The sequence below is a fragment of the Bufo gargarizans genome, chromosome 5 (genome assembly GCF_014858855.1).
Source record: "Bufo gargarizans isolate SCDJY-AF-19 chromosome 5, ASM1485885v1, whole genome shotgun sequence".
Lineage (NCBI taxonomy): Eukaryota > Metazoa > Chordata > Amphibia > Anura > Bufonidae > Bufo > Bufo gargarizans.
In genome coordinates this window covers 24360953-24378046 of record NC_058084.1, presented here as the reverse complement: position 1 = coordinate 24378046, position 17094 = coordinate 24360953, and the positions used below count along the sequence as shown (strand labels likewise).

Genomic DNA, 17094 nt, shown 5'->3' with positions numbered 1-17094 from the left:
AATAAATTCACAGGACAATTTAGAATGATCCTAAAACTGTGTGTGAACATTGACTGGTGCTTATGTGGATGTTGGATCGAGAGGGGAGGAGTTTTATAAGATCTGGTCAGTTTAATTCCCACAGAGGGCTCAGCATCCTCTCTTGGACCACTATAATAATCCTCACATGTTTCTCCTACATACGGAGGGGGTGCAGATACCTTTCCTCCATTTCTTATAACCTAATTGAGACTGAGGCAGAGCAGAACTCTCCCCAGGACTGGCTGTACTGAACCGTAAAGGCTCCGACAATTCCTGTTAACTGGTTAGAGAGGACTTATGTCTATGCTCAACTTCCTTCTCAACTGTCTGTTAGTATTATCCCTTAAAACCGTCACTTGCTTTCACCAGTTTCTGGGTTAGCGGGTTTCCCCTTGCCAGAGTGGTGGGGCGTCTTACGGTCTTCCAGGACACACACAATAAAGTTAGTACTGAGTCTGGTCATCAGGTCTATTATTTGACGTGTGCAGTTCCTCTCAGATCCTGTTATTCTGATCTTGTTATAGTTTAGTGTATATTCTGAAATCTGGAGCTCCACACAGTCTAGTGTGTTTTCTTGTATTTTTGGGACCTGTATTTTTATGTTTTTTGTGTTTGAGATTTGTTTGCTGCTGACGAGTTCCGTATAGGGACAGTTCAGTAACGCGCCATTTCCATTCACTGTCATTTATACGCTATTTACCTGTATGCTGTAAAATACTTACAGGAGCTGATCCATGCAGGGCCGGCTCCAGGTCATGTGGGCCCTTGGGCGATAAATATCAGTGGGCCCCGCACACAGTATAATGACCCCGCAGTGGCCCTCTATTCAGAATAATGACCCCCAGTCACCCCCCCATTCAGAATAATGACCCCCAGTCACCCCCTAGTCAGTTCTATTGCACTGACATATTTCACAGCATTTTACTGACATTATCATCCCGCTGTCCCCAGGAGCTCACAATCTAAGGTCTCTATTAGTCTGTCTTTGGATTGTGGTAGGAAACCAGAGATCCTGGGGAGAACATACAAACTCCATGTACTACCATTTTGGGGTACATATGAATTTCTGATCATTTTCTATAAAAAAAAAAATTGTGAGGGAAGAGAGGTGACCAAAAATGGCAAATTAGTAAAAAGTTATTTTACAAATTTTTATATAATAATAAATGTGGTAATACCAATAATGTTTATTTTTATTGTTTATCTTTTTTTATTTACAACTTTTTTCTCTGTAATTTGTATTCCTCTTGGGACTCGAATATGTAGTTATCAGCCGATGTCTCCGCTCTGTTCACCTCTCGGCTGATGTACTATTACGTCAGTGGCGCAAAGGGGTGCGTTGCACAGTTGTGTTTAAATGAGAATCTGCTAAAATTATTTCTCCTTCTATTCTGGAAAATAAACAATCTGAAACATCACGAGAAGTCTCCTGAGCGCGCCCCTCTCTCCACGCTCCCTCTTTATTCAGTGGTAAAAGAAAACTGTTATTTATGGCGCCATTGTTCTTTAGTAAGACTAGACTGATAGGTATTAAGAATCAATCTGTGTGTTTTATGATAAAGGACTTAGACAATGTAAACTGTATGAACTGATTCTGACGCTGTGATTTGGACTTTAATAAATGCTCGGGCCACGGAGTCAATAAATTATGTGCACAGAGTTGTTAAGCATGGAAAAAGACAAAAGTCCATCAAGTCCAACCCGTGATCCTATTATATTGATCCAACAAATCCCTGGATCAATGTCTATCTTCTTTACAAAAAAGGCTGGGCCAAAGGGAAAGGGTGTGTAGAAGACGATTTCTGTGCCTTGTCAGAAGCCTCAATGTTATTTAGAAGTAAAAAGTCATCTAAACCCTTTTTGAAGCATCTCCTGGATTTGCTGTGAGCGTCTCCTGCGTCTCCTCCAGAGATTCACAGCCCTCACTGTAAAGAAAGCTTCTCACCTCTTATGACTGATTCTGTTTTTCTCCGGGCGTAGGGAGTGGCCCCTTGTTTTTTTAGGAGGTTTAACACAGAATAGCTTCCCTTGATATTTCCATTTATATATATATATATATATGCACAGTGGTGAATAAATGGGAAACTGCTCAAATTCTTATTTTCTAGATAAAAAAAGACCGAAAAAAGTCTGAAAAGTAATCTGAAGTCATAAAGGAGGATCACAAATCAGAGTTCCTCCTATCCCTGCCCATGCCTTGCTCTCCCCGCTTCCCTTCTGTCCTTTGCACAGGGTAAAGTGACAGTTTCAATTATATGCATGAGGTTTCCTGAGCTAGAGCCACTTACAGTGCAGATATAACACCTCTCCCCAGGCAGTTTAACTCCACCTAACAGCTTCAGTCATGCAAATGCTATCAATTCCTTACATGCATGACTGAAGAACGAGTCAACAGTATTTAATGCAGGAGAATTCTCGTACAAGTCATTCTAATTGAGAAAGACATGCAGATGACTAGTGAAACCTCTTCAAGAAAAAATACAAGAACTCCAGTTGCTCTGACTTATTAATACTGATATTGAACAGGTTGACTTCAATGGATATTTCATCCACAATGGAAGCAGCGCTACGGTGAAATGTAATGTGCAGCCTCCAGGACCTGACGTGTGTACATACCGTGACGTACAATCCAGAGAGGAGTGGTTCTGCAACCGGCCAAAGGGCTTTCCCTGCAGTGCCTACCAGGAGCATTCAGCAGGTGGCAGCTACCCAATACTCAATGCCACCGAGCAGCAATTTCTACAAAAGTGAGTACAAGTCAGAATGAACATCAGACATTACATCATGTCAGGTTTCTATGTGTTGTGCCCAATAGTCGCCCCAACTCAAACCTTCTCATAAGTCCCATCTTTACATAAGGAATATGGTGGGTATTAGTTTATGCTGAATGTAGATGTGCAGGGAGCATTTATTGGGGAAGGAGATGATAAAGGTTACCCAGATCAGTTGACTTCCTTGGGATTGCTCACTAGTCTTCACTCTTATACGTAGGCATTAGTGTTGGGCGCAAATATTCGAATCGCAAATATTAATCGCGAATATCGCAACTTCGAGAATTTGCTAACATTTAGAATATACTGTAGTGCTATATATTCATAATTACGAATATTCTTTTTTTTTTTTTTTTTCATCTGAACCAATAATCCTGTCTGAACCTTGCTTGTGGGCAAATGAGAAGGCTGCAATGTCTTTGTCTGAACTTAGCAACATCCCTAACAACCGATAGGAAAGTTGTCTGCCCCTTACTATATAAGAACCTCCCCAGCAGCCGATTTCTACAGTTTATTGCAGTTCTGAGAGAGACAGCAGTGACATTGCTGAGCTCTGTGCTTTCCACTCATTACATTAGACAGTTAGTTGGCTTATATATATAATTAAGATAGTCAGTGTAGGTTAGATGAATTTCTACTGTAGCTGATAGGTTCCAGTGCAGGGTGTTAGGTAGTGTGACAGGTTCTGCTGTCCATACATACCTGCTACAGACATAGTGCTGTGATGTCACAAGTTGCACATATTGCGAAAAAATATGCGCATCATTAATTGCTGAAAATTTGCAAGCACAAATATATTGGAGCACTATTGCAGCTATTGTAATATTCTGCTGTGCCAACCATGTTCTCCATTCCCAGGAAACTTAAAAACTTATACCAGCTTGAAAAATGTTGCATAAGTGACCAACACCTGTATTTTGCGCGCATTACGCAAATATTACATTGCCGATTTTCGCAATCAAGAATATATGAATTTATGACAAATATGCTTCAAAATATTAGCAAAATATCGCAAATTTGAATATTGCCCCTGCCGCTCATCACTAGTAGTCATCATTGAAGACATCCTGGACGACTGGTCCCAGATGAATCATTAGTCAGTTGGATTGTTTTGTACTTGTAGTTAGCACTAGGACCATCTGACTACCATCTCAAGTGATTCAGGTGCACATCTGTGGAAACACAGCAGGTCATAGGCTAGAATGTTCTACTACCAATCAAGAACTATGAGTAGGTATAACATACTGGATTTTATGAATCTCCGTAGGGATACCAATAAACATAATGTCTGAAGTTAAGAACCACCAGATCCCAGTCTATATGTTGTGTCCTCACAGGTCGGTCACGGATCAGACAATTTCATCAACTCTGAGACAAATCACCATCCTTCCCCAGACTTCCAGCACAGGTGAGAACATTCGGGAGGTGGGACAATCGTGGATGTATTACTTCTGGTACCATGAATAGTCATTGCACAATATTGTTGCAGGGGATAAAAGTGTTTGTAGACCTGGACTCCCCATTCCGGACCCCTCAGGGTATTATTATCAGGACGTGTGGCAGTCTCGTGTGTGCAGGAACAGACGCTTCACTTCTCCATCCAACATCACCTCCTGTCTGAAGGGAAAGGTTGTCTACATGTTTGGAGATTCAACGCTTATGCAGTGGTGGCAATACCTTGTAAAGTTCATCCCATGTGAGTTACTGAAACGGTTAACATATTAACATAGTATATAAGACTGAAATAAGACATTTGTCCATCCAGTTCGGCCTGTTATCCAGCAAGTTGATCCAGGGGAAGGCAAAGAAAACCCTGTGAGGTAGAAGACAATTTTCCTCACTTTAGGGGAATAAAAAATTCCTTCCCGACTCCAATCAGGCATCAGAATAACTCCCTGGATCAATGACCCCTCTCTAGTAGCTATAGCCTGTAATATTATTACACTCCAGAAATACATCCAGGCCCCTCCTGAATTCCTTTATTGTACTCACCATCACCACCTCCTCCGGCAGAGAGCTCCATAGTCTCACTGCTCTTACAGTAAAGAGTCCATAGTCTCACTGCTCTTACAGTAAAGAGTCCATAGTCTCACTGCTCTTACCGTAAAGAGTCCATAGTCTCACTGCTCTTACAGTAAAGAGTCCATAGTCTCACTGCTCTTACAGTAAAGAGTCCATAGTCTCACTGCTCTTACCGTAAAGAGTCCATAGTCTCACTGCTCTTACCGTAAAAAACCCTCTTCTATGTTTGTGTACAAACCTTCTTTCCTCCAGACGCAGAGGATGTCCCCTCGTCACAGTCACAGTCCTGGGGATAAATAGATGATGGGAGTGATCTCTGTACTGACCCCTGATATATTTATACATAGTAATTAGATCTCCTCTCAGTCGTCTTTTTTCTAAAGTGAAAAACCCTAATGCTGATAATCTTTCAGGGTACTGTAGTCCCCCTATTCCAGTTATTACTTTAGTTGCCCTCCTCTGAACCCTCTCCAGCTCTGCTATGTCTGCCTTGTTCACAGGAGCCCAGAACTGTACACAGTCCTCCATGTGTGGTCTGACTATTGATGTGTAAAGTGGAAGGACTATGTTCTCATCACCGCCATCTATGCCCCTTTTGGTGCAACCCATTATCTTATTGGCCTTGGCAGCGGCTGCCTGACACTGGTTTATACTGCTTAGTTTGCGGTTCACCAAAATTCCTAGGTCCTTTTCCATGTCAGTGTTACCCAGTGTTTTACCATTTAGTATGTATGGGTGACTTGCATTATTCCTTCCCATGTGCATAACCTTACATGTGTCAGTGTTAAACCTCATCTGCCACTTCTCTACCCAAGCATCTAATCTATCCAGATCCCTCTGTAGCAGTATACTGTCCTCTGTAATATATATACAGTATACTGTCCTCTGTAGTATATATATAAATATATATATATATATATATATATATATATACAGTAAAGACTAAAAGTTTGGACACACCTTCTCATTCAAAGAGTTTTCTTTATTTTCATGACTATGACAATTGTCGATTCACACTGAAGGCATCAAAACTATGAATTAACACATGTGGAATTATATACATAACAAAAAAGTGTGAAACAACTGAAAATATGTCATATTCTAGGTTCTTCAAAGTAGCCACCTTTTGCTTTTATTACTGCTTTGCACACTCTTGGCATTCTCTTGATGAGCTTCAAGAGGTAGTCACCTGAAATGGTCTTCCAACAGTCTTGAAGGAGTTCCCAGAGATGCTTAGCACTTGTTGGCCCTTTTGCCTTCACTCTGCGGTCCAGCTCACCCCAAACAATCTCGATTGGGTTCAGGTCCTGTGACTGTGGAGGCCAGGTCATCTGGCGCAGCACCCCATCACTCTCCTTCATGGTCAAATAGCCCTTAGAAAGCCTGGAGGTGTGTTTGGGGTCATTGTCCTGTTGAAAAATAAATTATGGTCCAACTAAACGCAAACCGGATGGAAAAGCATGCCGCTGGAAGATGCTGTGGTAGCCATGCTGGTTCAGTATGCCTTCAATTTTGAATAAATCCCCAACAGTGTCACCAGCAAAGCACCCCCACACCATCACACCCCCTCCTCCATGCTTCACGGTGGGAACCAGGCATGTAGAGTCCATCCGTTCACCTTTTCTGTGTCGCACAAAGACATGGTGGTTGGAACCAAAGATCTCAAATTTGGACTCATCAGACCAAAGCACAGATTTCCACTGGTCTAATGTCCATTCCTTGTGTTCTTTAGCCCAAACAAGTCTCTTCTGCTTGTTGCCTGTCCTTAGCAGTGGTTTCCTAGCAGATATTCTACCATGAAGGCCTGATTCACACAGTCTCCTCTTAACAGTTGTTTTAGAGATGTGTCTGCTGCTAGAACTCTGTGTGGCATTGACCTGGTCTCTAATCTGAGCTGCTGTTAACCTGCGATTTCTGAGGCTGGTGACTCGGATGAACTTATCCTCCACAGCAGAGGTGACTCTTGGTCTTCCTTTCCTGGGGCGGTCTGCATGTGAGCCAGTTTCTTTGTAGCGCTTGATGGTTTTTGTGACTGCACTTGGGGACACTTTCAAAGTTTTCCCAATTTTTCGGACTGACTGACCTTCATTTCTTAAAGTAATGATGGCCACTCGTTTTTCTTTACTTAGCTGCTTTTTTCTTGCCATGATACAAATTCTAACAGTCTATTCAGTAGGACTATCAGCTGTGTATCCACCTGACTTCTCCACAACGCAACTGATGGTCCCAACCCCATTTATAAGGCAAGAAATCCCACTTATTAAACCTGACAGGGCACACCTGTGAAGTGAAGACCATTTCAGGTGACTACCTCTTGAAGCTCATAAAGAGAATGCCAAGAGTGTGCAAAGCAGTAATCAAAGCAAAAGGTGGCTACATTGAAGAACCTAGAATATGACATATTGTCAGTTGTTTCACACTTTTTTGTTATGTATATAATTCCACATGTGTTAATTCATAGTTTTGATGCCTTCAGTGCGAATCTACAATTGTCATAGTCATGAAAATAAAGAAAACTCTTTGAATGAGAAGGTGTGTACAAACTTTTGGTCTGTACTGTATATATGCACAGTATACTCGCCTCTGTAGTGTATATACAGTATACTGTCCTCTTCTGTGTTAATTAATTTACACAGTTTAGTGTCATTTGTAAAAAAAAAAATAATTTTATTGTGCAAGCCTTCTACAAGATGTGAGGCAGTGACAGGCCTCATATATGAAGGATGGTATGTATCTCCCAGAATGGTGCAGGAAACCTATTAAGGAGATACATATTGTGGTTTGCTGTGGTGCACCTGAGCTGTGCCACCTTGGTGGAATGGAAGCCGGAATCTAGAGTGTCCACTAAGATAGATAGTCGACATTGGTGTTACCTAGTATATCTAGTAACAACTAATCCGAACCTGGCTTTTACTGAGAGTAAGCAAAGAGCTGAGTGGGTGCTTACTCCCCACGATCCACTCTGGGGTTTATACGTGGCCCATGTCCACGATTGTGTTTAAAAGTCAGCAGCATGAGGCAGGGTGTGTCTGTTGTGTGGGACGCTGCAGATCACACCCTGCAAGGAGTGTGTGAAGCAAACACTGGCCTGTGGATGCTTGTAAAGGAGCCCCAAGACTGCAGGACTTTATTGTGGATGATATGAACTGACTACTTGTCCCTGCTGCGATCCGGCTGAACTGAACTGTAAGTTGCTGGAACAAGCAATAAACTGCATTGAAGTGACTTTGTTGTGTCCCTGCCTTTCTTCAAAACTGGTCATAGGAGCCCATTAAAAAGATCATTAATAAATATATTGAAGAGAATTGGGTCCAATACTGACCCCTCCAATACTTACCCCTGTGGCACCCCACTAGTGACAGTGACCCCTCCAATGTTGACCCCTGTGGTACCCCACTAGTGACAGTGACCCCTCCAATACTGACCCCTGTGGTACCCCATTATTAACGGTGACCCCTCCAATACTGACCCCTGTGGTACCCCACTAGTGACAGCGTCCCAATCTTAATGTGTACCGTTAATACCTCTGTTTATTATCACTGAGACAGTTACCCACATACAGACATTTTCTCCCAGTCCAAGCATTCTCATTTTATATACTAACCTTTTATGTGGTACAGTGTCAAATGCTTTGGAGAAGTCCAGATATATGACATCCATTGATTCGCCGTGGTCAAGTCTAGAACTTACCTCCTCATAGAAACTGATTAAATTAGTCTGACATGACCAATCCCTCATGAAGCCATGCTGATATGGCGGTATTTGCTTATTTTCATTGACTTACTCCAAGATAGCATCTCTTTGAAAACCTTCAAACAGTTTACCCACGATGTTAGACTTACCGGCCTATGGTTTCCGGGCTCTGTTTTCGGACTCTTTTTGAATATTGGCACCACATTTGCTATGTGCCAATCCTGTGGAACATTCCCTGTCAGTATAGAGTCCACAAATATCAGAAATAAGAGTCTGGCTATGACATTACTTAATTTTCTTAGGATACAGGGGTGTATGCCAGTAAGCCTGACATCAATAGTGGGGAAATTAATGGAAACCATACTTAAGGAGAGGATTGTGGAACATCTAAAATCCCATGGATTGAAAGATGAAAAACAGCATGGGTTTACTTCAGGGAGATCATGTCAAACTAATCTTATTGATTTTTTTGATTGGGTGACTAAAACAATAGATGGAGGAGGTGCAGTAGACATCGCTTATCTAGACTTTAGTAAGGCTTTTGATACTGTCCCACATAGAAGGCTTATCAATAAATTGCAGTCTTTGGGCTTGGACTCCCATATTGTTGAATGGATTAGGCAGTGGCTGAGGGACAGACAACAGAGGGTTGTAGTCAATGGAGTATATTCAGACCAAGGTCTTGTTACCATTGGGGTACCTCAGGGATCTGTTCTGGGACCCATATTGTTTAATATCTTTATCAGCGAAATTGCAGAAGGCCTCGATGGTAAGCTGTGTCTTTTTGCTGATGACACAAAGATTTGTAACAGGGTTGATGTTCCTGGAGGAATACACCAAATGGGAAAGGACTTAGGAAAACTAGAGGAATGGTCAAAAATCTGGCAACTAAAATTTAATGTGGATAAGTGCAAAATAATGCACCTGGGGCGTAAAAACCCAAGAGCAGAATATAAAATCAGTGATACAGTCCTAACCTCAGTATCTGAGGAAAGGGATTTAGGGGTCATTATTTCAGAAGACTTAAAGGTAGGCAGACAATGTCGTAGAGCAGCAGGAAATGCTAGCAGAATGCTTGGGTGTATAGGGAGAGGGATTACCAATAGACAGAGGGAGGCGCTCATGCCGCTCTACACAGCACTAGTGAGACCTCATCTGGAGTATTGTGCCATATCTCCAGAAGGATATTGATACTTTGGAGAGAGTTCAGAGAAGAGCTACTAAACTGGTACATGGATTGCAGGATAAAACTTACCAGGAAAGATTAAAGGACCTTAACATGTATAGCTTGGAAGAAAGACGAGACAGAGGGGATATGACAGAAACTTTTAAATACATAAAGGGAATTAACAAGGAAAAAGAGGAGAGAATATTTAAAAGAAGAAAAACTGCTACAAGAGGACATAGTTTTAAATTAGCGGGGCAAAGGTTTAAAAGTAATATCAGGAAGTATTACTTTACTGAGAGAGTAGTGGATGCATGGAATAGCCTTCCTGCAGAAGTGGTAGCTGCAAATACAGTGAAGGAGTTTAAGCATGCATGGGGTAGGCATAAGGCCATCCTTCATATAAGATAGGGCCAGGGGCTATCCATAGTACTTAGTATATTGGGCAGACTAGATGGGCCAAATGGTTCTTATCTGCCGACACATTCTATGTTTCTATGTTTCTATGCCATCTGGTCCTGGCGATTTGTCTATTTTAATCTTTTTAAGACGCCACTGTACTGCTTCCTGGGTCAAACAGGGCACTTTTAATGGGGAATTAACTTTTACATTCTGCATTTTATCTGACAGTTAATTTGCTTCAGTGAATACAGTGGAGAAAAAAATATTTAATAGCTTTGCTTTCTCCTCATCGCTCTCTACAATTCCTCCCTCATTACTCTATAGAAGGCCGGCATCTTCAGATTTATACTGTATACTGTAGATGAATATTGCTCATTATTATATTTAAGACACCTGTAGTAACTCCTGCAGATGCCCCTAAAGACAATAGATCATGTGTATCATGTACAGTATATGGTGAGTGTGCATGTGCATTTGTCTGTATATTACACCCATCAGCGATAAGATTAAAAGGACAGGGAATAATGTAGTACCTGGTTGCAGTAGCACCTGGTGGGAGATATTAAGCAGCAAGTGAACAGTCAATTTTTTAAGCTGATTTTTTTTAAAGCAGGAAAAATGGGGAAATGTAAAGATCTGAGAGACTATCATAAAGGTCAGATTGTGACGGACAGATATCTGAGTCACAGCATCGCCAAAACATTTGGATTTATGGGATGTCCCCAGTGTGCAAGTGGTTATTACCATCCAAAAGTGGTCAAAAGAAGAGCAAATGGCTAACCAGTGACAGGCTCATGGGTGACCAAACGCCACAAATGTACCTGCAATCCATGGAGGAACCATCTCTTTGTCTATAGTTCATCGTATTCTATTATTACTGTAATAGGATTTATCCCTCCATGCCCTCACCTTTTGCTTACACATGGCAGCTAATCTGGGCAAGCAAAGCTGCAATGTAAAGCATAGGTCATAAAGGCAGGCTGAACTTCTGATGAACCAGGACGTGAATTTCTATAGTAACCCAGAGTGGGGCACTACAATTCCTACACCCTGCTACTGTCTCCAATGGTTAACAAAGAATGCCATCTGTGCATTTGACTCCAGGTCCTTTGAAATTGTGCCTTAATAATATTGTTATGCAATGTACAGTGGATATAAAAAGTTTACACACCCCTGTTTAAATGTCAGGTTTCTGTGCTGTAAAAAAATGAGACAAAGATGAATCATTTCAGAACTTTTTCCACCTTTATTGTGACATATAAACTGTACCACTCAATTGAAAAACAAACTGAAATCTTTTAGGTGGAGGGAAGAAAAAATATAAACATAAAATAATGTGGTTGCATAATTGTGCACATCCTTAAACTAATACTTTTTTGAAGCACCTTTTGATTTTATTGCAGCACTCTGTCTTTTTGGGTATGAGTCTATCAGCATGGCACATTTTGACTTGGCACAAATCTTTCCCACTCTTCTTTGCAAAAACACTCCAAATCTGTCAGATTGCGAGGGCATCTCCTGGGCACAGCCCTCTTCAATTCACCACACAGATTTTCAATCGGATTCAGGTCTGGGCTCTGGCTGGGACATTCCAAAACTTTCATCTTCTTCTGGTGAAGCCATTCCTTTGTTGATTTGGATGTATGCTTTGGGTCGTTGTCATGCTGAAAGATGAAGTTCCTCTTCATGTTCCGCTTTCTAGCAGAAGCCTGAAGGTTTTGTGCCAATATTGACTGGTATTTGGAACTGTTCAGAATTCCCTCTAGCTTAACTAAGGCCCCAGTTCCAGCTGAAGAATAACAGCCCCTTGGCATGATGCTGCCACCACCATGCCTCACTGTGGGGATGGGGTTCTTTTGGTGATGTGCAGTGTTGTTTTTGGGCCAAACATATCTTTTGGAATTATGGCCAAAAAGTTCAACCTTGGTTTCATCAGACCATAACACCTTTTCCCACTTGCTTTTGGGAGACTTCAGATGTGTTTTTGCAAAATGTAGCCTGGCTTGGATGTTTTTCTTGGTAAGAAAAGGCTTTCGTCTTGCCACTCTACCCCATAGCCCAGACATATTAAGATGAAAAATACGGGAGATTGTTGTCACATGTACCACACAGCCAGTACTTGCCAGATATTCCTGCAGCTCCTGTAATGTTGCTGTAGGCCTCTTGGTAACCTCCCAGATCAGTTTTCTTCTCGTCTTTTCATCAATTTTGGAGGGACGTCAAGTTCTTGGTAATGTCACTGTTGGGCCATATTTTCTCCACTTGATGATGACGGTCTTCACTGTGTTCCATGATATATCTAATGCCTTGGAAATTCTTTTGTCCCCTTCTCCTGAGTGATACCTTTTACCAATGAGATCCCTCTGATGCTTTGGAAGCTCACTGTGGACCATGGCTTCTGCTGTGGGATGCGACTAAGAAAATTTCAGGAAAGACCAACTAGAGCAGCTGAACTTTATTTTTGGTCTATCAGAGGCACTTTAAATGATGGCAGGTGTATGCTGACTCAGATTTAACATGATTTTAAATGTGATTGCTTTAGGCCTCATGCACACAACCGTTTTTTTTTGAAGTCCGCAAAAACGGGTTCCGTAGTTCTGTGATCTCTGTCCGTTTTTTCTTCCGTGGGTCTTCCTTGATTTTTGGAGGATCCACAGACATGAGGGAAAAGTCTTTTTGGTGTCCGCCTGGCCGTGCGGAGCCAAATGGATCCGTCCTGAATTACAATGCAAGTCAATGGGGACAGATCCGTTTGACGTTGACACAATATGGTGCAATTGTAAATGGATACGTCCCCCATTAACTTTCAATGTAAAGCCAGGAGTCCCTATTATACCATCGGATCGGAGTTTTCTCCACTTGAAGCGTCCCCATCACCATGGGAACGCCTCTATGTTAGAATATACCATCGTATTTGAGTTAGATCGTGAAAACTCAGATCCGACAGTATATTCTAACACAGGACGCTTCAAGTTAGAATATACTATGAACTGTGTACATAACTGCCCCCTGCTGCCTGGCAGCACCCGATCTCTTACAGGGGGCAGTGATCCGCACAATTGGTGGCCAGTGCGGCCCCCCCGGCCCCCTCTCCCTCTACTGTATTAATTTCATTGGTGGCCAGTGCGGCCCCCCCCCGGTCCCCCCTCCCTCCCTCTATTGTATTAATTTAATTGGTGGCCAGTGTGCGGCCTCCCCTCTCCTCCCTGCGCTGTCTGTGACCGGCCGGGCGCTCCTCCTACTGGTAAGTGACAGGTCTGTGCGGCGCATTGCTTAATGATCTGTCACTTACCAGTAGGAGGAGCGCCCGGCCGGTCACAGACAGCGCAGCAGGTAAGTATAATGCTTCTAATATTGCTAAGTAACCATGGCAACCAGGACTGCAGTAGCGTCCTGGTTGCCATGGTTACCGTTCGGAGCCCCAGCGATTAAACTGGGACTCCGATCGGAACTCTCCGCTGCCACCAATAATCGGGGGGGAGAGGGGAGGCCGCACACTGGCCACCAATTAAATTAATACAATAGAGGGAGGAAGGGGGGGGGCCGCACACTGGCCACCAATGAAATTAATACAATAGAGGGAGGGGGGGCCGGGGGGGCCGCACTGGCCACCAATTAAATTAAAACTGGGGAGGGAGGGGGGTCTGCCCCCCTGCTGCCTGGCAGCCCCTGATCTCTTACAGGGGACTATGATATGCACAATTAACCCATTAGGTTCAGCACCTAAGGGGTTAATTGTGCGGATCACAGCCCCCTGTAAGATATCGGGTGCTGCCAGGCAGCAGGGGGCAGTCATGTCCACAGTTCGTAGTATATTCTAACTTGAAGCGTCCCCATCACTATGGGAGCGCCTCTGTGTTAGAATATACTGTTGGATCTGAGTTTTCACAAATCTTTTATGCAGACGGATCTTTGGATCCGTCTGTATGAAAGTAGCCTACGGACACGGATGACAATCTTGTGTGCAACCGTGTTTTTTCACGGACCCATTGACTTAAATGGGTCTGTGAACCGTTGTCCATCAAAAAAATAGGACAGGTCATATTTTTTGGACGGACAGGAAACATGGATCAAGGACGCGGATGAACAACGGTGCATTTTACGAGTTTTCAGCGGACCCATTGAAAATCACGGAAAACGGAACAACGGACACGGATGCACTCAACGGTCGTGTGCATGAGGCCTTATTCTGAACACAGCTACATCTCCAATTATAAGAGGGCGTGCACACTTATGCAACATTATTTTAGTTTCCTTCCACCTAAAATATTTCAGTTTGTTTTTTTAATTGAGTTGTACAGTTTATAGGACACATTAAAGGTGGAAAAGGTTCTGAAATGATTTATCGTTGTCTCATTTTTTTACAGCACAGAAACCTGGCATTTTAACAGGGGTGTGTAGACTTTTTATATCCACTGTATGTATTGTATTACACCTGCTGGTAAACTATGCATATTACATGTATATGGCAGAAACAGATGTTTAGATAGAATGGAACATACCATTCCATTCTCCCCCCTATTGCGCATAAGTCAGCTAGTTCTTCTTCCTACCAAGGGAAGAGTTCTAGGAAGCTACAGTCAGTCTAGAGTGGGGTTGGAAAGATACAAGACATGGCACAATCAGCGGAATGCCCCCCCCCCCCCCCTACTTCAGCAGGGGTCTCCAAAGGGAAGCAGCTCATAGAGCACTTTTACAGTTTATAGACAGAGTATTATGAGGGGGTCAATGGCCAAAGGCACTCCACTCAAAGGTAGAAGAACTGTGAGTAAGTCTAGCTACCAGACCAAAGCCAGAGTTTAGCACAGCAGAGAAAGAGATAGCAAGGTATCCAAGTTTGCCTGCCAGTTTACCCCAAAACCTGCTGGAGCCAAGAAAAGACCAAATATTGTCTGGATGCAAGTTTATTCATTTAAAGCTGTTGAACTTTATAAAGTCTGGACTCGGATTATTCTACCAAAAACCACAACTCTTCCGTTTATTGCTATGGAGTCTAACCCTGGGGAGTGACAGTATCCAGGTAGGAGCACCGTGACACACACAAAACTAATAAGGGCGCATCACCATTCGGAATTCCTAAAAACCTGTGACACGGTCATACCTGAGGGGGGGGGGGCATGGTGAATTTCATAATACCTTAGACTCTTGTAAACAATGCAGCTGAACTGTGTCCTAACATAGCTGAAGAATGTCTGCACCTGCAGCAAAGACAATAACTTGCAGGCATCACCTTGATGGTAGTGGCTGCTTCCAGTGTATAGGACTGATGAAGGTAGCATAGGTGTGTACTTGCTATCTCCATCAGGGCTACTGATGTTTATTGGATGGCTCTGTACATAGGAGATATGTTGTGGTTTGAGTACATCCTCTTAAACTGTATATGGAATGATGTCACCTATGTGTAATATAACAGTGTGTTTTGTTTTGGCAGCTCTACAGAAGGTGGACCGTAATGTCAGCTATGCCCCTGTAGTGCTGCTGGCCACGGATACTGATCATGGCTACCTAGTACAATGGCGAGTACACCAGAGGCCACTTACCATGCTTCGCACACGTGTACATGACCTGCACTACATCGCCAATGAGCTGGATAACATTGGCGAAGGGGACAATGACCTGGTGATTGTCATAAACTGCATGGCGCACTTTGTTTTATTCCCGGTAAAATTTTATCTGCAGAGGATAAGAAATATCCGTAATGCCGTTGTCCGGTTATTGAAGCGAAGCCCCCAGACCAAGGTCATCATCAAGTCCGGGAACACCGGCTTCCTCTATGAACACGGCAGTGACTGGCTGTCCCTCCAGCTGGACACCCTAATGAGGGCCGTCTTCTCAGGACTTCCAGTTACAATAATAGATGCCTGGCAGATGACCTCCTGCCATTACCTGCCCAAAGACCTTCACCCTTCGGAAATCATAATCAAGAATATGGTGGACTCGATGCTCTCCTACATTTGTCCAGAATAGGTTGGTACAGACAACATTGTGACAGGAATCCTCATCATCATTGCTGGAACATAGGACCACAACCTCCACCTTCACTATGCCTGAAAGAGACATCACGAGCTGTTCTGTACAGTATGTTGTGGTATAAAGAACAAATCTGATGGGTTAGACATAGGAAAAAAAACACTTACTGCTCTTAATAATGGTGCAGCCATTGGCTGAATGCTCTTGACTCTCCATACACCCTTGGCTAGATGAGCGTATATGGCAACCAGTTGTCTATGGGGAGAGAGGAGAAAGCTGCCGCCATACACTTCTGTTGACGTGGTGTTATCTCTTGGAAGAAGGAAAGGATCGAGTACTAAAACGGATATATGTAACTAAGTGAGCACAAGTCGACTTCAGAGGGGTCACTCTGAGGGGTCACTCTTCTATTTGGAGGAGACTCTAGTTTTGCTGTACCAGTTCTCTGGAATGCTCTGCCCCAAGCAAATACAGTAGATGAATTCACAACATCCACAGTTTTAGATACTCCATAAAACATATATTTTTAGTTTGGCCAATCTCATCCTCTGATCTAACTTTCCTCCATTCACCGCCCCCATCCCCATCATTGATCCATCATCAAATATTTACACCCCTGCACTCAGAGGCGCTACATATATCGTCTGGTGACGGCTCGTGCAGTTTTATATCTTCTCCCCTATTGTGATAAGATGGCCGACCACTGTACAAAACCGGCTGTTGTTATCTTCTGTGTCAGGCCATCTCCTCATAGCGTAGAGTGTAAGCTCTTGTGAGCAGGGCCCTCATTCCTCTGGTTGTAATTGTTGACCTGTTCGTTGCTATGTTATTTATGACTCTGTACTTGAACCCCCTGATTGTAAAGTGCTGTGGAATATGTTGGCGCTATAGAAATAAAGATAGTTAAAATTATTATTATTTTCCTGTAATGAGCTAATTTGCATAGTTTTACCATTTTCATATGGTTTCTGCTGTTTACTGGGTTACACAAATTTTCAGCTTCAGGTCAGTGTTTCATTTTGGCTTTAAAGGGAACCTGTCATCAACGTT

The 17094-nt window shown here is 42.9% G+C and overlaps 1 protein-coding gene across 1 annotated transcript in view; it reads left to right on the top strand.

The window, feature by feature from the left end:
• LOC122938974 (NXPE family member 3-like) overlaps positions 1–16892 on the top strand; it is a 40619-nt gene extending 23727 nt beyond the window's left edge. Inside the window, exons 3-6 of the mRNA XM_044294881.1 lie at positions 2548–2768; positions 4130–4200; positions 4282–4488; positions 15506–16892. Of these exons, the coding sequence (XP_044150816.1) occupies positions 2548–2768; positions 4130–4200; positions 4282–4488; positions 15506–16041 (1035 nt within the window). The 3' untranslated portion in view covers positions 16042–16892. The remainder of the gene's footprint in view (positions 1–2547; positions 2769–4129; positions 4201–4281; positions 4489–15505) is intronic.
• Positions 16893–17094: the final 202 nt, after the last annotated feature.